General features: G+C 44.0%; 2 protein-coding genes across 2 annotated transcripts; one reads left to right on the top strand and one right to left on the bottom strand.

The window, feature by feature from the left end:
- Window positions 1–4914: 4914 nt before the first annotated feature.
- On the top strand, window positions 4915–6452 carry LOC125378207 (cell wall protein DAN4-like). The gene has a single exon (XM_048393223.1). It carries the CDS (start codon window positions 4915–4917, stop codon window positions 5896–5898), a length of 984 nt encoding a protein of 327 aa, XP_048249180.1. The 3' UTR covers window positions 5899–6452.
- A 3818-nt stretch (window positions 6453–10270) lies between these two features.
- LOC124150678 (biliverdin reductase A-like) lies at window positions 10271–18290 on the bottom strand. The gene is made up of 7 exons (XM_046522679.2): window positions 18105–18290; window positions 15205–15321; window positions 13899–13996; window positions 13594–13707; window positions 12762–12936; window positions 11849–12030; window positions 10271–10858 (listed from the first exon to the last, which is right to left on the bottom strand). Exons 1-7 carry the CDS (start codon window positions 18233–18235, stop codon window positions 10722–10724), a joined length of 954 nt encoding a protein of 317 aa, XP_046378635.2. The 5' UTR covers window positions 18236–18290; the 3' UTR covers window positions 10271–10721.
- Window positions 18291–24527: the final 6237 nt, after the last annotated feature.

Raw genomic sequence — 24527 nt, 5'->3', positions numbered from 1 at the left:
CTGATATTCTTTGACGTCGTCGCTCATGCTATCAACCACTGGTTTGTCCAGACCAAACCATTATTTACATGCCGCTGTTACATAATTAGAAGTTCTGCCTGCGGCGTCAAACATTTCTATATAATGAGGAACAATAACAAAATTAGACGCAGCGTTAGATGCAATGATACGCTGATCTAAGCATGAAACCCAGCATTTTGGTTCGCCAACATTTTGATCCTTTGTCAGTCATGGGGGCGGTCGGATAACCTAGTGGTTTAAGCGTTCGCTCGTCATGCCGAAGACCCGGGTTCGATTCTCGACTATGGGTACAATGTGTGAAGCCCATCTCTGGTGTCCCCCGCCGTGATATTGCTGGAATATTGCTAAAAGCGGCGTAAAACCATACTCACTTTGTCAGTCACATACTCGTGTGTATTGGCTTGACCAAGATCTGCGCCATCTCTGGCTTTCTTCCCACAATTAAACTGACGCCTTGGGAAATGCTGGTGAAGGTCGGGGATGGCCTAAATGTATTCACGATGCATTATGTACAAGCACGATCCAAATAGCTCTGAAGATGCTATTGTTCTCTCAAACACAACGAGATACATGTTATTAAGTGAGTGCGCTGGCAGTTATTGATGTGACACAAGGAATGGCTTCGTGAAGGGCACCCATGGTGTCTGACCTGACAGTGTAGAATTTAACACCTGGGGTACCCTATCACTGTGTAACACCTGGGTACCCTATCAGTGTGTTCCACCTGGGTACCCTGTCACTGTGTAACACCTGGGGTACCCTGTCACTATGTAACACCTGGGGAACCCTATCACTGTGTAACACCTGGGGTACCCTATCACTGTGTTACACCTGGGGTACCTTATCACTGTGTTACATCTGGGGTACCCTATCACTGTGTCACACCCGGGGAACCCTATCACTCTGTAACACCTGGGGTACCCTATCACTGTGTTCCACCTTGGGTACCCTGTCACTGTGTAACACCTTGGGTACCCTATCCCTGTGTATCTCCTGGGGTACCTTATCCCTGTGTAACACCTGGGGTACCCTGTCACTGTGTAATACCTGGGGTACCCTATCACTGTGTAACTCCTGGGGTACCCTATCCCTGTGTAACACTTGGGGTACCCTATCACTGTGTAACACCTGGGGTACCCTATCACTGTGTTCCACCTTGGGTACCCTGTCACTGTGTAACACCTTGGGTACCCTATCCCTGTGTATCTCCTGGGGTACCCTATCCCTGTGTAACACCTGGGGTACCCTGTCACTGTGTAATACCTGGGGTACCCTGTCACTGTGTATTACCGTGGGTACCCTATCCCTGTGTAACACTTGGGGTACCCTATCCCTGTGTAACACTTGGGGTACCCTATCACTGTGTAACACCTGGGGTACCCTATCCCTGTGTAACACTTGGGGTACCCTATCACTGTATAACACCTGGGGTACCCTGTCACTGTGTAACACCTGGGGTACCCTATCACTGTGTTCCATCTGGGGTACCCTATCCCTGTGTAACACCTGGGGTATCCTGTCACTGTGTAACACCTGGGGTACCCTATCACTGTGTTCCATCTGGGGTACCCTATCCCTGTGTAACACCTGGGGTATCCTGTCACTGTGTAACACCTGGGGTACCCTATCACTGTGTTCCATCTGGGGTACCCTATCCCTGTGTAACACCTGGGGTATCCTGTCACTGTGTAACACCCGGGGTATCCTGTCACTGTGTAACACCTGGGGTATCCTGTCACTGTGTAACACCTGGGGTACCTTATCCCTGTGTAACTCCTGGGGTACCCTATCACTGTGTAACTCCTGGGGTACCCTATCACTGTGTAACTCCTGGGGTACCCTATCCCTGTGTAACACCTTTGGTACCCTATTTCTGTATAACACCTGGGGTACCCAAACACTGTGTTCCACCTGGGGTACCCTATCCCTGTGTAACACCTGGGGTACCCTGTCACTGTGTATTACCTGGGGTACCCTATCACTGTGTAACTCCTGGGGTACCCTATCCCTGTGTAACACCTTGGGTACCCTATTTCTGTATAACACCTGGGGTACCCAAACACTGTGTTCCACCTGGGGTACCCTATCCCTGTGTAACACCTGGGGTACCCTGTCACTGTGTATTACCTGGGGTACCCTATCACTGTGTAACTCCTGGGGTACCCTATCCCTGTGTAACACCTTGGGTACCCTATTTCTGTATAACACCTGGAGTACCCAAACACTGTGTTCCACCTGGGGTACCCTGTCACTGTGTCACACCCGGGGTACCCTTTCACTGTGTAACACCTGGGGTACCCTATCAGTGTGTTCCATCTTGGGTACCCTATCACTGTGTATCTCCTGGGGTACCCTATCCCTGTGTAACACCTGGGGTACCCTGTCACTGTGTATTACCTGGGGTACCCTATCACTGTGTAACTCGTGGGGTACCCTATCCCTGTGTAACACCTGGGGTACCCTGTCACTGTGTATTACCTCGGGTACCCTATCACTGTGTAACTCCTGGGGTACCCTATCCCTGTGTAACACCTTGGGTACCCTATCACTGTATAACACCTGGGGTACCCAAACACTGTGTTCGACCTGGGGTACCCTGTCACTGTGTAACACCTGGGGTACCCTATCACTGTGTAACACCTGGGGTACCCTATCACTGTGTAACACCTGGGGTACCCTGTCACTGTGTAACACCTGGGGTACCCTATCACTGTGTAAAACCTGGGATACCCTGTCACTGTGTAACACCTGGGGTACCCTATCACTGTGTAACGCCTCGGGTACCCTATAAGTGTGTTCGGTCTGGGGTACCCAAACACCGTGTAACACCTGGGATACCCTGTCACTGTGTAATACCTGGGGTACCCTGTAACTGTGTAACACCTGGGTACTCCATCACTGTGTAACACCTGGGTACCCTATCACTGCGTAACACCTGGAGTACCCTATCACTGTGTAACACCTTGGTACCCTATCACTGTGTAACACTTGGGGTACCCTATCAGTGTGTAACACTTGGGGTACCCTATCACTGTGTAACACCTAGGGTACCCTATCACTGTGTAACACCTTGGGTACCCTATCACTGTGTAACACTTGGGGTACCCTATCCCTGTGTAACACCTGGGGTACCCTATCACTGTATAACACCTGGGGTACCCTCTCACTGTATAACACCTGGGGTACCCTATCAGTGTGTTCCATCTTGGGTACCCTATCACTGTGTAACACCCGGGTACCCTGTCACTGTGTAATACCTGGGGTACCCTATCACTGTGTAACTCCTGGGGTACCCTATCACTGTGTAACACCTGGGGTACCCTGTCACTGTGTAACACCTGGGGTACCCTATCACTGTATAACACCTGGGGTACCCTATCACTGTGTAACACCTGGGTACTCTATCACTGTGTAACCCCTGGGGTACCCTATCCCTGTGTAACACCTGGGGTACCCTAACACTGTGTAACTCCTGGGGTACCCTATCAGTGTGTTCCATCTGGGGTACCCTATCACTGTGTAACCCCTGGGGTACTCTATCACTGTGTGACCCCTGGGGTACCCTATCACTGTGTAACTCCTGGGGTACCCTATCAGTGTGTTCCATCTGGGGTACCCTATCACTGTGTAACCCCTTGGGTACCCTATCACTGTGTAACACCTGGGGTACCCTGTCCCTGTGTAACACCTGGGGTACCCTATCAGTGTGTTCCATCTTGGGTATCCTATCAGTGTGTTCCATCTGGGGAACCCTGTCACTGTGTAACATCTGGGGTACCCTATCACTGTGTAACACCTGGGTACCCTGTCACTGTGTAACACCTGGAGTACCCTGTCACTGTGTAACACCTGGGGTACCCTATCACTGTGTAACACCTGGGGTACCCTGTCACTGTGTAACACCTGGAGTACCCTGTCACTGTGTAACACCTGGGGTACCCTATCACTGTGTAACACCTGGGTACCCTATCATTGTGTAACACCTGGAGTACCCTGTCACTGTGTAACACCTGGGGTACCCTATCACTGTGTAACACCTGGGGTACCCTGTCACTGTGTAACACCTGGAGTACCCTATCACTGTGTAACACCTGGGTACCCTGTCACTGTGTAACACCTGGAGTGCCCTGTCACTGTGTGACACCTGGGGTACCCTGTCACTGTGTAACATCTGGGTACCCTGTCACTGTGTAACACCTGGGGTACCCTATCACTGTGTAACACCTTGGGTACCCTATCACTGTGTAACATCTCGGTACCCTGTCACTGTGTAACACCTGGGGTACCCTATCACTGTGTAACATCTGGGTACCCTGTCACTGTGTAACACCTGGGGTACCCTGTCACTGTGTAACACCTGGGGTACCCTATCACTGTGTAACACCTGGGTACCCTGTCACTGTGTAACACCTGGAGTACCCTATCACTGTGTAACACCTGGGTACCCTGTCACTGTGTAACACCTGGAGTACCCTGTCACTGTGTAACACCTGGGGTACCCTGTCACTGTGTAACACCTGGAGTACCCTATCACTGTGTAACACCTGGGGTACCCTGTCACTGTGTACGACATGGGGTATCCTGTCACTGTGTAACACCTGGGGTACCCTGTCACTGTGTAACACCTGGGGTACCCTGTCACTGTGTAACACCTGGGGTACCCTGTCACTGTGTAACACCTGGGTACCCTATCAGTGTGTTCCATCTTGGGTATCCTATCACTGTGTTCCATCTGGGGTACCCTGTCACTGTGTAACACCTGGGTACCCTATCACTGTGTAACACCTGGGGTACCCTGTCAGTGTGTAACACCTGGGGTACCCTGTCAGTGTGTAACACCTGGGGTACCCTATCAGTGTGTTCCATCTGGGGTATCCTGTCACTGTGTACGACATGGGGTACCCTATCAAACCGATGTTGTCGAAGTCTTGTGAGGCAATGAATTCACTTATTCGCACTGCTTCACTAACAGATCCAACAACTACGACTACAAGCTCAACTACAACTACGACAACAACTACACCGACTACCACTACCTCGATTGCTACAACGACCACTACTCCAACGACTACTACATCAACGACAACTACTCCAATAACTACTACAACGACCACTACACCGACGACCACTACACCAACAACCACTACACGGACGACCACTACTCCAACGACTACTACATCAACGACCACTACATCAACCACAACAACAACGACCACTACACCGACCACTACTCCAACGACTACTACTTCAACGACCACTACACCAACAACCACTGCGACAAGTCTGACAATAACAGCGTCGACTACAACGATACCATCTACCACAGCTGACACATCTACTGTAACCACGACCTCTACTCCAACACAGACCTCCCTGATTCCAAGCACTTCTTCTACCAAAACGACTCCTACAACAACCAACAGCAGAACAACATCCATTTCAACTACTTCTCCAACTGTAGCTACTACATCTGCTACGACTTCTGATCTGACCACCACGATGACGCCTACTTCCACAACGACGCACACACCGACTACTGTCACAACCCAGAGACAAACGACGTCAGCAAACGTCAATCCCTCGCGTACCATAGAAACAGTTTGTACATGTTTCTGTAAGTCAAAAGATAGACTTGAAGTTGTAACTAAAGAAGCTGTAAACGAAAAACAAGAAAAACTAAAAAGGCATCTCCTCGTTGATAAAACAAAACTCACCCAGACCATCGCCAGATACACAAGTGCTGCAGACCACCGGCCATCTTCTTCAGGTATGGGTGTCACGTGGTTTGCCGTCGTCCTGATCCCGTTAGGTCTCATGATAATCTCGGACATCTCAGCTATGTGCCAGATACTTATCAACAAATATCAAACAGGCTGACTGCACTGCCTGACACTGTCTTCCTTTGTAGTTCAGCTCTTGTTGGCGATACTTGGGGTTGTAACGATTCATCGAAATATCGGGGCATCGTGCTCTTTCTGTCTTTCATGCGCGCATCCTATTAATATGGTGTTTAGATACAAAATAGTATAATATAATATTGTCTGGTAATTGTATCCCAGATAATTGTATACCAAAAGATGTAAAAAAAAGATGGTACTTTGTTACGACGTAAATTGTAATAACGCGGTAAATTGTAATAAACTCCGGTAAAATGTAACAACACTGCGGTAAAATGTAATAACACTGCGGTAAATCGTAATACATACTGCGGTAAATTGTAATAACTTCACTGCGGTAAATTGTCATAAAAACTGCGGCAAATTGTAATAACCACTGCGGTAAATTGTAATAAAAGATTATTGTTTTGCAAATATACAAAGAAACATGCATGAAGTTTAAAATGTGCGTCCAAGCTGTTTGGAAATCACATTCCGGACTTTGTAACGACTGATTGATAAATGCTAATGTACATTTAATTCTTGATATTTGTATTTACTCAGAACAAAATTCGAATTCCAGTATTTGTTCGACCCAAACATTATCAATTCCAACCTCCAGCATGTTTAAGGAGGAAACGAAAAAAACGACTTTGTTTCAATTTCTGTCATTCCCATTGTAACACATGCAGATGCGGCAAATTGTAATAACATCACTGTAGCATTCCGATTTCAAACTGAATGCGAGTTCCAGTGTTTGTTGGACCTTAACAAGATCAATTCCAACCTCCAGCATGTTTAAAGAAATCAAAGAAAGCGATTTTGCTTCAATTTCTGTCATTTCTATTGAAAGACAGGTGCGCGCAAATTGTAACAAACTGCTGTAAATTGTTTTACTAAGTGCGGTAAATTGTAATAACATCTCTTTATCATTCCGATTTCAAACTGAATGCGAGTTCCAGTGTTTGTTGGACCTTAACAAGATCAATTCCAACCTCCAGCATGTTTAAGGAAATCAAAAAAGCGATTTTGTTTCAATTTCTGTCATTTCTTTTGAAAGACAGGTGCGGCAAATTGTAACAAACTGCGGCAAATTGTAATAGCAAGTGCGGTAAATTGTAATTATTATAGCATCTCTTATCCTTCCGATTTCAATCTGTTTGGGTCGAACAAACACTGGAATTCGAATTTTGTTCTGAGTAAATACAAATATCAAGAATTAAATGTACATTAGCATTTATCAATCAGTCGTTTCAAAGTCCGGAATTTGATTTCCAGACAGCTTTTATTACAATTTACTGCAATGAAGGTATTCCAATTTACCGCAGTGTGTATTACAATTTACCGCAGTATTACATTTTACCGCGTTATTACCCTGTGCTCGGAATTAAGGGGCTAAAACAAGGACTAGTTGGCTAGGAGTCGGTATACTGTGTCTGAGTGGGGTATTCGTGTTAAACTGCGGCATGGTATCTCAGGGGGATACCGCTATAAAATCGGCATCAGTCCGGACCAGTACAAGCATCCACACACACACACACACACACACACACACAATCTCACACACTCACACATGCATGCATGTCGCTATATAAGTGCAGTAATCTTGGACGCGACGTAAAACCCCATTTCATCTCAACTGATAATTGTCATCGGCAGCAAATGACTGAGGCTCTCGTAAAATACCTTGTGACCTGCACAGGAAGAGAGTGCTTTAGAGTTACCCATCTTGGTTGTTGTAATCAAACTGCATGCTTGATGGTTCGAATAGTTGTGTTCGTACCACTTTCTAAAAGGCTGACTTTACCTACATGATAGCAACAAGAGGCAATTCGAGGCCTTTTACAACGTTTAGCTACTTGCCCAGTGCGGACGGGATACCCATCAGAAAACACCAACTTCCTACCAGTTTCAAACCACTTTCATGACATTCAACAACGACAACTTCTTGACATTCGTGTGTGCACCGACATTCATTTCAGGATCTGTGATATATTTCTGCTGCCACTCATCTGAATCATTGTATTACCTTTTGTGATTGTGAACCTGAAACTGTATATAAATAATTATTCATTAATTTTTCATTCATTCTTTGTGGTTATTTACCACTTCACAATTTATTTCTGTACGAACCAATTTGTGGGTTAGCCTTTGCATTGCACTTTGGGAATTACCTCGAAACACAAGCGTTAGATGTATACAATGTTATGATGTATTTTGGGGGGTCTCTAAAAGTTTAAAAAAAATCTTTATGGAGTCTCTCGTTCTTCACGTTGAAGATTGCAAGTTACAAGTTTATGTTTCAAGGAACGTTTTTCCCATTATTGCGTAACCTACCTATCCAGATCTTATATCTCGCGACAGTGCTCATCGCTGAAGCAGTACTTGTTCACATTGCTGACCACAGTGTAAACATGCTTTACAAAAGAAGCTTCTTTCTTCACAATTTCCCAAGAGTGCTGGGGAAGGTGCAGAATAGAAGAGAACTTTATTGTGTGTCAGGCCACGAGTTCAGAACAGTTTCTTTTCGAACGTTTGGCTCAAGTTCTTGTTTTGGTTTAGAAACAATTCAACATACCCAATATCCGGCGGTAAATGTACTGAAACATTGAAAATTTAGCGGCTGCATCTATACAAATTTTGACAATTATCATTATTCCTATGAAACGCAGATTGTGTGTCAACTTCAACTGTCAAAAATAAATGGTTAATATTTTGCCCGATGTATATAACTTCATGCAATGTAGGATGTAGTGTTAATGTAGGACGTTTTGACCTGATCAAAGCATATTTTAGCGAGGTTAACATGACGTGCAGGTAATCTTTGAACCACAAGGCACCGTGATGTTCTACCTCTGGGGTTTTCGCCAGACGTTTTTTTGCACTGTCACCATCCTGATGAGATTCATTTGATAACTGATGCTCAGAGGGCCCATTTAAGGGATGTCTACATCCCCTGCACGTCAAAACCGGGTTCAAAAGTAATGTCCGACCATAATGCATTAGCGGCTGGTCATGTGACCCCGTTCGGAAACCATACCATGTGAAAGCTGCCACCATGATGTGCACAGGCAAAGATGCTAGTCAGGGTGTGGCGAGGTAGCGAGGTCAACTATACTGTAGTGCCGGACATCAAGGATACTCTTCCTTTTTATCTAAGTGCAACCATCACATGAATGTTCAACAGATAACAATAGATTATATGTTATATACAGCAATTTGACTTGCGAGAGGATCCGTGAAGACCTGGGGTAGAATAGGTCTTCAGCAACCCATGCTTGTCGTAAGAGGCGACTAACGGGATCGGGCGGTCAGGCTAGCTTACTTTGTTGATGCATGTCATCCTATCCCATTGTGCTGATCGGTGCTCGTGATGTCAATCGCTAGATTGTCTGGTCCAAATTTGGTTATTTACAGATTGCGGTCATATAGCCTGAATATTGCCGGGTGCGGTGATACACAACAAACAATCGGTACAAAATCATTGGATTTATGCCATCTTAATTTATTGTTTCATTGGCAGAGTGAGGTCAGGTGAATTGGGTTTCAACGTCGCGTTCACTTATATAGCGACTGCATGTCTGTGTTCTGGTGTGTTCTGGGTAAAGTTCAGTTGCACAACTTTTGCCAGTGACTATATATATATATACTACTCAAAAGAAGTTAAGGATCACCCGATTCTTTCATAATGGTAAAGTTAATCTGTCATGACATGAGAGATTAACTATAGTAATATGAAAGAATCAGGTGATCCTTAACTTCTTTTGAGTAGTATATTACAACGCATTTGTCTGACGTTGATGTTATGTAGAAAGCGCTACTATGTGCCAGGTCGGCACATACTGGTAGTGTTTTTTTGTGTTTGTGCCCCGGAGCACCTAGCCTTACCCTATCTAGGCTGAGGACAAGACCATCTTAGTTTTCGTCTCTGGGCCAAGGCTTATATCCAAGGGCATCTAACACGGATTAAGTCATAAAAATAACAGTAATAACCAGAAGTGACATTATTTGCACAGCTCGTTCAGGATGGTTGACAGTCAATGGACAATACAATGGGGGTTAATAATTGGGTAATTGCAATTGAGTGATCCTGGACATGTCATGGCTACAGGTTATTTAGCTTTTGGAATCAAATGTTCATTCAGACAAAGGTTGTCCCAAATCGGTCGCTATGACACATACATACATTGTTTCATCAGTATTGAGACCCGTGAAGAGAGAATAGGTCTTCAGCAACCCATGCATCTTTGCTGTAAGATGCGACTATGCTTGTCGTAAGAGGCGACTAACGAGATCGGTTGGCCAGGCTCGCTGACTTGGTTGATGCATGTCATCGTATCTCAATTGCGTGGATCGATGCTCATGATGTAAATCACTAAATTGTCTGTCTCGAATATTTACAGACCGCCGTCATATAGCTGGAATATTGCTGAGTGGGCGTTAACAAACAAACAAACAAAACAAAACCAACAAACAAACAAACAAAACAAAACCAAAGGGGTAAACCTGTGTCACGTGGGCCTTACCTCCCACATTAAGCCGTCAGGCTAACGATACTCAATTACAGTTTTACGTTAGGAAAGGAGTGAGTTTGGTCTAACACCTGCTTTGAACAATATTTTCAGTTATATGACGGCGAAGAAGAAACTACTAAACCAAACCCAAACAAAGAAACAATTATACCTTACTATTAAAAGAGAACTAAACTGGCAAGACAGTACATGATTATTGAAATATCACTTGACAGGGCGTGTAAATGTAAGTGCGCTTGATGCGGCTTCTGTTCCGTTTGATACTGCGCCTAAATCTTTCTCTGTGATGTCTTCACGTTTTAGCAGCGATGAGGGAGTTGAGTCCAACAGCCACCTCCAGAGCATCCACAGATAATTCAGATCCTTCTGACTTTGGCCTTTGACCTTGAAGCTTCTCTAAGAATAATACCAGATCTTGCATGAATAAACCTGAAATGTGGGATTCATTTAGTGTAAAATAATAACAATGACACGTGGGAATTGAAAAAACAGAATAATCCCATTTATATCAATCTTGTGATGGAATCCGACTTCAGAGGATCGTATGTTAATGTGCTAATGCTATCAACCCATGTTTTCATGTGAAACACAACACAGTAACATCTTTACCTAAAACGTAATATCGATAAGAAGTTTAACTTTATTTGTATAATGTAGAAGCATCCACATACTACAAGACCTGGTAGTGCACCTTTCTTAATATCGATTAGAATGTTCAACTTTATTTCGACACGCCTATATAATGTATAAACATCCAAATCATGCGAGACCTGGTACTGATCTTTTCTTAATATCTATTATAATGTTCAACTTTATTTCGACACGCCTATATAATGTATAAACATCCAAATACTGCAAGACCTGGAACTGCACCTTTCTTAATATCGATTAGAATGTTCAACTTTATTTCGACACGCCTATATAATGTATAAACATCCAAATACTGCAAGACCTGGAACTGCATCTTTCTTAATGTCGATTAGAATGTTCACCCTTATTTCGACACGCCTATATAATGTACAAACATCCAAATACTACAAGACCTGGAACTGCATCTTTCTTAATATCGATTACAATGTTCACCCTTATTTCGACACGCCTATATAATGTACAAACATCCAAATACTATAAGACCTGGTACTGATCTTTTCTTAATATCGATTAGAATGTTCAACTTTATTTCGACACGCCTATATAATGTATAAATATCCAAAGACTGCAAGACCTGGTACTGTTCTTTTCTTAATATCGATTAGAATGTTCAACTTTATTTCGACACGCCTATATAATGTATAAACATCCAAATACTGCAAGACCTGGTACTGTTCTTTTCTTAATATCGATTAGAATGTTCAACTTTATTTCGACACGCCTATATAATGTATAAACATCCAAATCATGCGAGACCTGGTACTTCACCTTTCTTTTTCTGATTCCCTTGCCCTGGTGCTGTCTTTGGGGTTTCGCCAGGCCCTGGAGTTGACTGGGGTGGTTTGTCCCCCTCCGTATCAAACACACTGCCATCTTCAAACTCAAATCTGAGAGTTTTTACCCTGGGCACCTTTTCCTTGTATCTCTCCGACATCAGCCGTATCACTGAGCTGGAAACACGGGGACATGACAAGCGTGGCTGTAGCAAATAGACAACACACTGACTCTATCACTCACTATGAAATAAAACATGGTAGAAATCTGTCCTCAACTGATACTGTGATGGGAAAGACGGGGCCCAGCTTATCGTAGAAGCCCCTATTGTGATAGGACGTCAATCCTGATATGACGTCAAAGCGATGTGACCTTATCATGGGAACTGCCGATTTTATTTTTGAGGTGCTGCCTTGATTTCCTTCCTCTCTGTTATCCGTGACACCGTTTACAGAGGGTTATTATATGTTTAGGATCAGGGGCAGTTTCAATTTGACACAAGTTTCTAAGTAAGTCTTTCGGTGTAGCTATAGGCCAGGGTGCCTTTGTATAAAGCGATCTTAACGCTAAGGTGATCGTACCATCACATACACTAACGACAGTCGAAGTGCTGAGGTTGTTTTATACAACGACACCCATGTCGCTCTAAGATCAGGCAAGCAATGCAAATACGTCCCATTATGTCGCATCTCCCATAAGTTCTACTAATTGTAGTTCTACCTCCATGTTTTGTTTGTTTGTTTGTTGTTTAACGCCGCACTCAGAAATATTCCAGCTATATGACGGCGGTCTGTAAATAATCGAGTCTGGACCAGACAACCCAGAGATTGACATCATGAGCATCGATCCACATCATTGGTTTTCGAAGACATGTATCAACCAAGTCCACCTCCATGTAACTACATACCCTGCTTCAGTCTGCACGTCTCCAGTGGCAACAAACCCCTTCTCCGTGGTCTGCATGTCGGCGTGGGTCGCTGTGACCTTCCCAAACACTGCTATAACAGTCTGTATAACGGCTACATTGGTCGTGAAAGGAAGGCCAGACCTGCTGAAGTCTTCTATCCAGCCGTTGTAGTTGCCTACGACAGATTGTAAGTAACTGAGTTAGCACTTAACGCCCCTATCACACAGTGCTGGCTTCCTGTGGTCGGAAAGACCCTATTGATGCAGACGTTACATGTTTACTCTGTCGTAAAACATACAAGCATAGGCCTGGCGCAGATAAACAGAAACATGATCAGGGGCGAATGGGGGATTCGAACCTACGTCACTTGTGTCCGCGCGCCCGAAAGACGCATCTCTCCACAGCAAATTGTGGCGCGCTAGACGTCTGAGTCACTCGTACCGCTTCAACAGGTCGAAGTATTTCTCTTCTGTAAGCTTGTGACAGCCTCTGTGGTCTAGTGGTAGAGCGTCCGCCCGGAGAGCGGAAGGTCGTTGGTTCGATCCCCGGCCGCGTCATACCAAAAGAGTGGAGTATTCATGTTAAACTGCGGCATGGTATCTCAGTGGGCTAGCACTATAAATCGGCATCAGTCCAGAGTAGTACAAGCAGCCACACACACAAGTGCAATAATCTTGGACGCGACGTTGAACCCCATTTCACCTCACCTCACCTCTGTAAGCTTGCAGAGAAAGGGAACAACCATCTGATTGTCTTGGGTGGGATTATCAGTGGGTGTGCTGAACAAATCTGTTGATTGTCTTGAAGGAACAGTAATCTCTCAAACACTTACCTCTCAGCATTATCTCCCCTGATTTGAGCCTCGATGTGGATGTGGCAACCTTCTCTTTCAGTCTTGAGTGGGCCTCTGTTAGAAGAGCGATGTTTTCTTCATGGAGCACCAGCCCTGCCAACATCATAGTACAACATAGTATCGTGGTTGCCAACATGGTGTTTGTGGTCAGTATACGTAGTTGGCAACATGGTATATGTGGTCTGTATACGTGGTTGGCAACATGGTATATGTGGTCAGTATGCGTGGTTGCCAACATGGTATCTGTTGTCAATATGAGTGTTTGCCATCTATAAAATACCCACCCTTTTCTGCAGCTAGAGAGTACAGCTGTCTGGCCGTCTGTGGACTGGCAGCGACTGGGTATTCCACCAGCACGTGTTTATTGTGATTCAGCGCCTTTCTGCAAATCAGTATACACCATAACTGTCAACTAGTCTGTAAGTTTCAGTGAGAAACACGGTAAATCCAGAAGCTTTGTGACCTTACACAACCATTTTCCCAAAGCAAGAGAGTTAACTGACTATAAAAGTCCAGTTTCCACCCTTGCCGAACTAGGTTGGTATTATGGAGTTACATTTTGGCTGGACTAACGAGTCTATGCATAGTCCAATCAAAATCGCGCAACGAAATCGAAATCCGGTTCAAAAACTGTCGTGCAGATTTCGGTCGATTGCAGGATTTGCAAAGCATGTGCACCGATAACTCGTAACAGATACTTTGCTAATTTTTTCATGTTTTTAATCAAGGTGCTCACGTGATTTGATGCACTTCGCGATGTAAGACCCGTTGTATCACAATATAGATCTTGGTTATTGATCAGATCGTCTTGACAGGGCGCCGTCGTTTTGTTTTAAACAAAAAGTCATAGGAGAGGTGGAATCTGATTGGTCCATAGGAGAGGCAGAGAAGAGACATAACTCGTAATATCCACTGGTGGCGCTACTATCGAGCCCATGAATACCAGCCTAGTTCGGTAAGGGTGGAAACTGGACTTTTAAAGACAGTTAACTCTCTTGCCTCGGGAAGACAGGGGAAAACCTGCCATTATGTTAACCATGCACCACCTGGTGACCTTCCCGTTATTACAAACTGACTATTTATCAACGTGTCATGTGCTTATGTATTCAGAAGTGTATATGGCCTGTGGATACTCTAATCTATCAGCTGCATAATACTGTAACTTATACTTGTAGTACACCCATTTACATATAAATAACGGATTATTATTTAAAGTATTAAATATACACCCAAAAAAATATACTCATACTTGCGGGTGAAAAGGGGATGCTTTAGGGCCCCGTTGTACAAAACAACCTTAGCTCAAGGACTGCCGCAAGTCAGTGTTAAGGTATGAGAGTTACAATCACCTTAGTGCTGAGATCGCTTTGTGCAGTGGCACCCAGGTCAATGAGTAAATGTTACTGAGTGGAATGTGTGGGTATAAAAACACAAGTTGAGTATTATCGTGGGAGTGTATAAGACATTTCATTACAAACATATGTTTTCCCTTTTGACTCGTTCTCTGTCAATTTATTTGAGAATATATAGATGTATCTAAATGTTCAAACTGAACCAAATTGAAGCATCGAACGAAGACGGCCATCTCACTGCACGGTGTCCTCGTGTGATCCGGGCTCTGTGCACACCGCCACGCCATCTACATCCGGGGACTGCAGCGCTTCGTCTAGGGTCAGTTGTCGTACACCGTCAATATCAAGAGTGCGCCTGATAATAATAATAATGATAATAATAATAATAATAATAATAATAATAATAATAATAATGCTTGCCGTAAAAGGCGACTATGCTTGTCGTAAGAAGCGACTAACGGGATCGGGTGGTCAGGCTCGCTGACTTGGTTGATGCATGTCATCGTATCCCAATTGCGTGAATCGATGCGCTTGATGTCAATCACTGGATTGTCTGGTCCAGACTCGATTATTTACAGACCGCCGTCATATAGCTGGAATATTGCTGAGTGCGGCGTTAAACAACAAACAAACAAACACCGTCGTAAAACTAAAATTTGTAGAAAGTAAACGTCAATAAAATTTATCAATCACCCAACCTAAAACGAACTGGTGAAATACATGAGAGATACGCGCATCGAAGGTCAGCTGTTACAGGGGTTTTCTAACTCTATTCTATTCAGTCCCTCCCTATTCGCTCACTCCCTATTCACTCATTCCCTATTCGCTCATTTCCTATTCACTCACTCAATATTTACTCACTCCCTATTCGCTCACTCCCTATTCGCTTACTCCCTATTCGCTCACTCCCTATTCACTCACTCCCTTTTCGCTCACTCCCTATTCACTCACTCCCTATTCGCTCGTTCCCTATTCACCCACTCCCTATTCGCTCACTCACTATTTACTCACTCCCTATTCATTCACTCAATATTCCCTCACTCCCTATTCGCTCTCCCTATTCGCTCACTCCCTATTCGCTCACTCCCTATTCACTCCCCCCCCCCTATTCACTCACTCCCTATTTACTCACTCAATATTCACTCACTCCCTATTCGCTCACTCCCTATTCACTCAGTCCCTATTCACCACTCCTACAATTATGTTTCCACACATGACGGTTAATGGCTACAAATTAAGAGTAAGTCACTGCGTTCAGATTACAGCTGAATACAACAGATCAGTTCAGTTGACTTTATTAAATAGTTAATTACATACACCAGGGACATTTGCATATATACCCAGAAACTAAGCGTGGTGTGCACAAGTGAGTGAGTTGGGTTTTAACGCTGCTTTTAACATTATTCCAGTTATATCACGACGTGTCAGCATAATGTGGGAGGAAAGCCCGAAGTGATGCAAGGAGCAGACGTTTACCACTTCGGTGAAACCCACGAGCACGGGTATGGTGCTGACAAACCTAGAAACATAATCGGGGCGAACCGGGATTCGAACCCACAATCATAGGTTTCTGGCGTGCCCAAGGGACGCAACTCTGCATCGCGAATCGCGGCGCCTTAGACGACTGGGCCACCCGTGCCCCCTGGTGTGCACAAGGGACATGCTGAATAGTGGTAGCTATGCCACATTAGGACAATAAGCAATACACGTGCATCACTGACACTTGATATGCAGCAGCTTGTCTCAAACAAGGCATACATGTATGCATATTCCCACGGGGAACTACTACAACCGCGGCGTTTAATTATTAAACACTGATCGCCGCTGCATATGCGGCGTTGAATACTCACCCAACTTAAACCCTACATTATTATTCTGCCAGAAGCCTATCTTCCCCTTGTGAGCTCATCTCGTAAGAGGCAACTAACGGTTGGACTCGCTGACTTTATTCATGCATGACATCGATCCCAACTGCATGGATCGATGCTCATGATGTCAATTACTGGATTGTCTGTTCCAGACACGATTATTTACAGACCAACGTCACATAGCTGTAATATTGCTGAGTGCGGCGTTAAACAACAAACAAACGAACAAAAAGCTGATGTAGTTCTTTCAAGGAAAATTTCAAGTCCTACAAATTTAATTCAAGATATTCAAAATTCACATTGTTTTTTCTGCAATATCAAATTTTATTACGTACATCAATCCATCACCCTAATTACACAAAGGCAATGTGTACATAGTATAAACCGTCTGGACATTGACTTCAAAATGGCACCAAACCATGGAACTAATCCATCTGTAAGTGTAACATTTCAAATGTAAGCAATGTATGATGTATACGTCCATACGTCATAAACGTTTCTTCAAATTATTCTGGGGGCACGTGTGGCCCAGTCGTCTAAGGCGCCGCGATTCGCTGTGAAGAGTTGCGTCCCTTTGGCACGCCAGAAACCTATGATTGTGGGTTCGAATCCCGGTTCACCCCGATTATGTTTCTAGGTTTGTCAGCACCATACCCGTGCTCGTGGGGTTCACCGAAGTGGTTAACGTCTGAGACCTGCATCACTTCGGGCTTTCCTCCCACATTAAGCTGACACGCCGTGATATAACTGGAACACTGTTAAAAGCGGCGTTAAACCCAACTCACTCACTCACTCAAATTATTCTAAACGAGTACGCCATACAGTTATATTAACATGTATTTATCATATGCTCCGATAGGCACTCCACAATGTTTCATCGTCACGATATGACAAGGTAGACACAATTTTATGTATAACAACTTCTTTAATACTGTAAAAAGCGACGTTTCGGTATAGATCCTTACACCATTGTCAAGTAAGACTGGCTGAGGGACTTAGTACAGAATATATATAGTAGGTGGAGGATTAACAGTAACAACAATTGCATATATGAGTGGGATAACATAGGTAGGTGTTGACAACAAGGGGATAATACTGTCACAACACGATGGACAGAGAACACATAGTTGATATGGCTGAAATAATGCCGATGTGACGTAAAGCATAAACACACTCATACACAATGTTTTACATGAACCAGGCGTTACGGACAAGATCAGACCGGGGATGTGGCAGTAATTCATCTACACAGCCGCAAGACGGGACTTACCTTGAAACAAATCCAGTAAGTGCGAGACCTTTTCCTGCAGCCTCAACCTCCTTCAGATCTCGGATCCTCACCCTCCCGGCAATCCCCACACCGATGACCACAATATTAAACACTCTCGGCGTATTCGCCATGTTTCCGAACGCTCCGTTCCACTTGCGTAACCCCGCACACGTGTTCTTGTTTCTAATCCCGTCACGTGACTTGTCATGGACCAGCTTGTGTAATGTGGGTCATTTTGAAGATTTTACGTGCGCTTCATACAATCTTGGCGCTTCGTTTGTCCTGAGCTCTTGACCTGAGTCATGAACTGAATCTATTTTATGGTCTCTACCTGCTCGTGCGTGGATGCGTGCGTGGGTGCGTGCGTGCGTGGGTGCGTGCGTGCGTGTACTAGTTTGGACTAATGCCGATTTTTTAGTGCTTTACCACTGACCAGAGTATGCTGACTCCGAACCGAGCAGTTCTTGTTTAAGCCCTTTAATGCCGAGAGTCAGGGATCGAACCACGAACCTTCCGCTCTCCGAGCAGACGCTCTCTTGGTATAACAGACGGTTCCAATACTTTATCATTTTTACAAACAGTTGAGGTGAGATGAAGTGTTTAACGTCGTCATCAAGTTCACTGCGCTTTATATAGCGACATGCGAACCACTGACCTTGAATTCCGCACTCGGGCAAACGCTCTATCCACTAGACCAAGGAAATAGACAGGTATCAGAGACGATACAGAAAACCTGTATCTGGTGGTTCACACTGGTTCAGCGTCTTGTTTAAAAGGCCCTGGTGTTTTCAGAACGAAGGACGATAGATCCAGATCGGTTTAAGTTTTTAAACTGACAAAATCTATATACCTATAAAAAATGGTTTGGTTGGTTGGTTTGTTGTTTAACGCCGCACTCAGCAATATTACAGCTATATGACGGCGGTCTGTAAATAATCGAGTCTGGACCAGACAATCCAGTGATAGATATTATGAACATCGATCCACGCAATTGGGATCGATGACATGTATCAACGGTAACCTCCCAAAACCCCTACATCCCATTTCCCCTACAGCTTAAGACAACAAAGTTCACGGTCCATGGCACTGCTAATCCCTAGTCTGTTACCTATTTCATACAATGGAACAACCCAAGAAACACCAATAGATTGAGATAAATATTTAATTACGATTACGATATTATTCAAAATTCATAATACATAATAACAAAATGTTCATTTTTCAAAATTCATAATACCTTATAATAAATTTCATCTCAAATGTTCAATTCACTCTTTATCCCAGAGTCTTGAGTAGGTGTCTGTCTGACGGTCGGGGAGTAAGGCAAAGATGAGGGTGTAGGTCGTGGCTCCGAGTCTTGCATGGATGATGTACACTTGATTCCACAGTCCAGAACGTTCCATCCATGTGTAGAATCTCTGCAAGGCCTCGGGACTCTCTAGACTGCCAAACGCCAGGATCTTGTCATCATCACCGTCAGCAAACAGGAGGAAGGGTCGTCCATCTGCTGTCTGCGTCCAGGAATCCTGAAGATCCACCTCCGATCTTGTCTGTGGCAAAACAGGAATCGTCTTCTGTCTGTGCCGGTACAACGCGCTGCTCGTGGTGGGGAAGGATGGCATCATTCCTGTCTCGTCGTTGTTCAAGTTGGAGAGTTCGTCGTTGTAGAGGGTGTGCATCGGGGTTGACTCTTCTCTCGCTCTCTTCCTCAGGGTGCTCATAAACCGGACCTTCTGGCTATCCTCAAGAGCATGGTTATGCTCTGTAGCATTCCTAATCACGGTTCCTACTGTCGTGAGTCTCCCTCTACATGTGGACTTGACACACTTCCAGTGTACGCAAGTCAGTCTCTCGACGTTCTTAGTGTGAAGTTAACCATCAAATAGGACTTGGGGCTTTCCTCTCTGTGACATAACAAACTCAACATTGCGAAGACCAGCCATGTTGATGTCATGTTAGTCTGACTGACTGATATAGAAGATTTAACGTGCGCTTTCCGACTGCAGCGTATTTCGCACACGGGTCATGTTAGTACTTACTTACTTACTTACTTTGGAGATTTAACGTGCGCTTTCCGACTGATGCGTATTTCGCACACGGGCCCGGCCAGGCCATTTAATGTGTTTCCGAAAGGGGCGAAGGTGGTCTGTGCAACCCAAGAGGGGGGTTTTAGGGGTTGCTTATATAGAATTTGGGAATTTTGAGATTTGGAATAGATGCCGATGGGATTGGGGAGGAGAACTAAGGGAGCTGGGTATGGTGGATGTTTGTTTGTTTATGTGATTTTGATTTGGTGAGTTATTGTGTTTTTAGATGCGTTTTATTAGTTCCGTTTTGATTAAGAATACGCCTAAGGCCTTGAAGTTTTCTAGTTTATTTTGTGGGTTTAGTATTGCTTCTAGAGTTAGAGCCTTGTTTAGATTGAGGGTGGTTTGTAATGCGGTTCGATGTGTTAGGTAGTGTGTGCAGTGGATGAGTGCGTGTTCTGGGGTTTCTGGTTGTTTGCAGTGTGGGCAGTTACCTGTAGTGTGTTTTTTAAATTTTTTTAGGTGGTTATTTAGGTTGGTGTGTCCTGTTTGGAGTTTAGTGATTACTCTGTCGATTTTTTTGGATGGATGGAGAATTTTTGGTTTGGTTAGTGGTTTGCTGAGCACTTTTTTGATTTGGCTATTTGAGTTTAGATATAGGTTATGCCATTTTTTGGTGATTTTTTGCTTGTTTACACTTTTAATTTCAGATTTTGAGATTGGTAAGTTTAAGCTTATTTCTGGGATTTTGAGGGATAGTTTAGCTGCTTTATCGGCGTTTTCATTACCGTATATTCCTACGTGGGCGGGTATCCACAAGAAGGTTATTTGTTTGCCTGCCTTAGTTAGGTCGTTGGAGCTTTTAAGTATTTGATTTATTAATTTAGGTCGGTTTTTGGTATTTTTGTTTTGGAGGGCTTGCAGTCCACTTAGGGAGTCGGTAAGTATTAGGATTTTTTTGTGGATTTTGGATTCTTGATTATGGAGGGCTGAGGCCATGCCCATTAGTTCTGCCGTGAATATTGATTGGTTGTTTGGGAGTCGGAAGGATTGTGTGGTTTTAGTTGGTTGTGTGGTATGGACACCGAAACCTGTGTGTTTGGAGGTCGGATCTGAGGATCCGTCCGTGTAAATGTGACACCAATTTGGCCAATTTTCGTGTATGTATGCTAGTGTGGTAGTTTTAGCTATGTTTGGGTCGGTTTGTTTATTTATTTGGCTAGCTCATGTTAGTCAGTTTCAAGTATCTATATACTAAACCTAGCCATCTCAACTGTAAATCGTCACATCTCAGTTTCTCAGTGTAATAATTGTTTCTTCCTATTGTTATTTTTTTAATTTCTAAAAATTGTCTTCTCACCATACATTACACTTACATTAATTCTTCTTCTTTTTTAAACTTTCCTTTAAATCCCCTAATCCCCTAAAGCTCTACCCCTTTCATTTCTACTACCTCTACTCCAGACCTTAATCTCTCCTTTAGGTGAGTTCATAATGCCAGACAGGTAAATGCCGCGTGTTGTTTTAACTAATTGTAGGGGAACTGGGTTGTAGGGGAAATGGGATGTAGGGGTTTTGGGAGATAACCGTATCAACCAAGTCAGCGAGCCTGACCACCCGATCCCGTTAGTCGCCTTTTACGACAAGCATAGTCGCCTTTTACGGCAAGCATGGGTTGCTGAAGACCTATTCTACCCCGGAATCTTCACGGGTCATAACAAATGGTCTGTCATTTTATGGCAATCAGATAATCATGTTGTTACAATAATCATGTCAGCAGTTTCAGTGTTATCTTTTTTTGTTTATTTACAAACCTTTGATTCAGTGCGTGATAAGTACCATGTTTCAGACATACGAGACGATGTGAAATTCCACACGCTGAATAAATAATCATCAAAATGATATGCTAATATTATATAATATATTTTCTTTTTCAGAACAATGAACGTGAAGATCCGGGGTAGAATAGGTCTTCAGCAACCCATGCTTGCCATAAAAGGCGACTATGCTTGTCGTGAGAGCCGACAAACGGGATCGGGTGGTCAGGCTCGCTGACTTGGTTGATGCAACAGGTCTTCAGCAACCCATGCTTGCCGTAAAAGGCGACTATGCTTGTTGTGAGAGGCGACAAACGGGATCGGGTGGTCAGGCTCGCTGACTTGGTTGCTGCAACAGGTCTTCAGCAACCCATGCTTGCCATAAAAGGCGACTATGCTTGTCGTGAGAGCCGACAAACGGGATCGGGTGGTCAGGCTCGCTGACTTGGTTGATGCAACAGGTCTTCAGCAACCCATGCTTGCCGTAAAAGGCGACTATGCTTGTTGTGAGAGGCGACAAACGGGATCGGGTGGTCAGGCTCGCTGACTTGGTTGATGCAACAGGTCTTCAGCAACCCATGCTTGCCGTAAATGGCGACTATGCTTGTCGTGAGAGGCGACAAACGGGATCGGGTGGTCAGGCTCGCTGACTTGGTTGATGCATGTCATCGATCCCAATTGCGTGGATCGATGCTCATGATGTCAAACACTGGTATGTCTGGTCCAGACTCGATTATTTACAGACAAACGTCATGAAGCTAGAATATTGCTGAGTGCGGCGTTAAACAACAACAACAAAAATTTAAAAAAAACAAACCAGAACAATAAACAATATATGTATTATAATCTTCAAATAATTCGATTACTTAAACAGACAATATCAAAAGTATCCTTTAAATGATAAACATTTAAGCACGTATATATACATTCTTCTTCAGAATGGGAGGCAGGGGTGGCCCAGTCGTCCAAGTCGCCGCGATTCGCTGTGCAGAGTTGCGTCCCTTGGGCACGCAAGAAACCTATGATAGTGGGTCCGAATCCCGGTTCGCCCCGATTATGTTTCTAGGTTTGTCAGCACCATACCCGTGCTCTAGGGTTTCACGGAAGTGGTAAACGTCTGAGACCTGCATCACTTCGAGCTTTCCTCCCACATTAAGCTGACACGCCGTGATATAACTGGAATACTGTTAAAAGCGGCGTTAAACCAAACTCACTCACTCTTCTCTTCATGGAAACTTTATTGTAAGAATAAATTATCCCCGATCATTAAGAAAGCTTGAATCTTGGCAACAGCGTTTGACAAATGCCTCAAGGCATTGGTGGCCAATGTGTTTACGTTGAAGAGAATATAGGGAAATAAGACAGCAGATTCCACTGAAATAAATATATGTCTGACAATGTAATGTGAATGAGTGAGTGAGTTGGGTTTAACGCTGCTTTTAACAGTATTCCAGTTATATCGCAGCGTGTCAGCTTAACGTGGGAGGAAAGCCCGAAGTGATGCAGGTCTCAGACGTTTACCACTTTGGTGAAACCCACGAGCAGGGGTATGGTGCTGACAAACCTAGAAACATAATCGGGGCGAACAGTTATTCGAACCCACAATCATAGGTTTCTGGCGTGACCAAGGGACGCAACTCTGCACAGCGAATCGCGGCGCCTTAGAAGACTGGGCCACCCGTGCCCCCTAATTACATGTTGTTTCTTAAACATTTATCACGCTTGTCAAATACAAACCAAACCACAACAGGCCTGTACAATATATCTCAAACAGATATATCACAAAGATCTGCCTTTCACGCTCGGTGCATAACACACTGTAAATGTAAAACGGTTTCATCATTGTGATCAAACCCAGATATCCTCAAAACCTTCCGCAACAAGCAAACACACCAATATCGAACCAACACTTCAACTATTCAAGGCAATAATCATTAGTTTAAATCATTTCTAGATTATGTAAATATTAAGAACAATTTGTCCCCATAAGAGATTGGAAACATATCTAGACTTGCCTGTTAGGGGGATAGAATTACTACACATCCATGGAAGTACAGCCTTGGAGCAAGGCTAGGTCAACTTGTAAATTAGCAAAAGATAATGCAGCTTTAACAAACGGCTGAAAGACGAACACACTTCAGTTAAAAATGTTTAATTTTACTATCATTTTTTGTGACGATTTCAAAGTGTAAGCACTTGCTTTTTGCGTTGCATGGTAGCTTCGCCACTGGAACCTGTTGTTACATTAGATTCAAGCTACGTCAGGTCAGCCACGCTGAGAGCGCCTTCGACAAAGGGGGACAACTCAGACCTGTTCATGTTTGGCCCTGTGTCGCTCACGTTTCACACCGCTATACCTTTATTGAATTAATATTACATGCAGTGATACTGTTGTCAAAATGGACGTGTTGAAACAAAATACTCTCATGAAAATGTTTTTTTCATTTCAACAAAGTAAAGGGTTTCATTGGACAAAACTGAACATGCTGTAACTCTAAATCCGGTTTAAAAAAATGCATATACATTATGTCACGTGAATGAACTGTTTATGGGTAAGACTGGGGCGAAATTAAACTAAA

Source organism: Haliotis rufescens, unplaced genomic scaffold (assembly GCF_023055435.1).
Source record: "Haliotis rufescens isolate VD_foot unplaced genomic scaffold, xgHalRufe1.0.p SCAF_119, whole genome shotgun sequence".
NCBI lineage: Eukaryota > Metazoa > Mollusca > Gastropoda > Lepetellida > Haliotidae > Haliotis > Haliotis rufescens.
Note: the sequence above shows the minus strand (reverse complement) of the source record. Positions and strands in the feature narration are given on the sequence as shown.

Bases quoted from the DNA above. Each gene is read 5' to 3' on its own strand.
- LOC125378207 (XM_048393223.1), top strand. From the start codon at position 4,915: ATGGGGTACCCTATCAAACCGATGTTGTCGAAGTCTTGTGAGGCAATG.
- LOC124150678 (XM_046522679.2), bottom strand. From the start codon at position 18,235: ATGGCGAATACGCCGAGAGTGTTTAATATTGTGGTCATCGGTGTGGGG. The intron at 13,708-13,898 runs GTGGGTATTTTA...TGATGTTGGCAG, and splicing joins CTCTCTAGCTGCAGAAAAGG to GGCTGGTGCTCCATGAAGAA. The intron at 12,937-13,593 runs GTAAGTGTTTGA...AATCTGTCGTAG, and splicing joins AGGGGAGATAATGCTGAGAG to GCAACTACAACGGCTGGATA.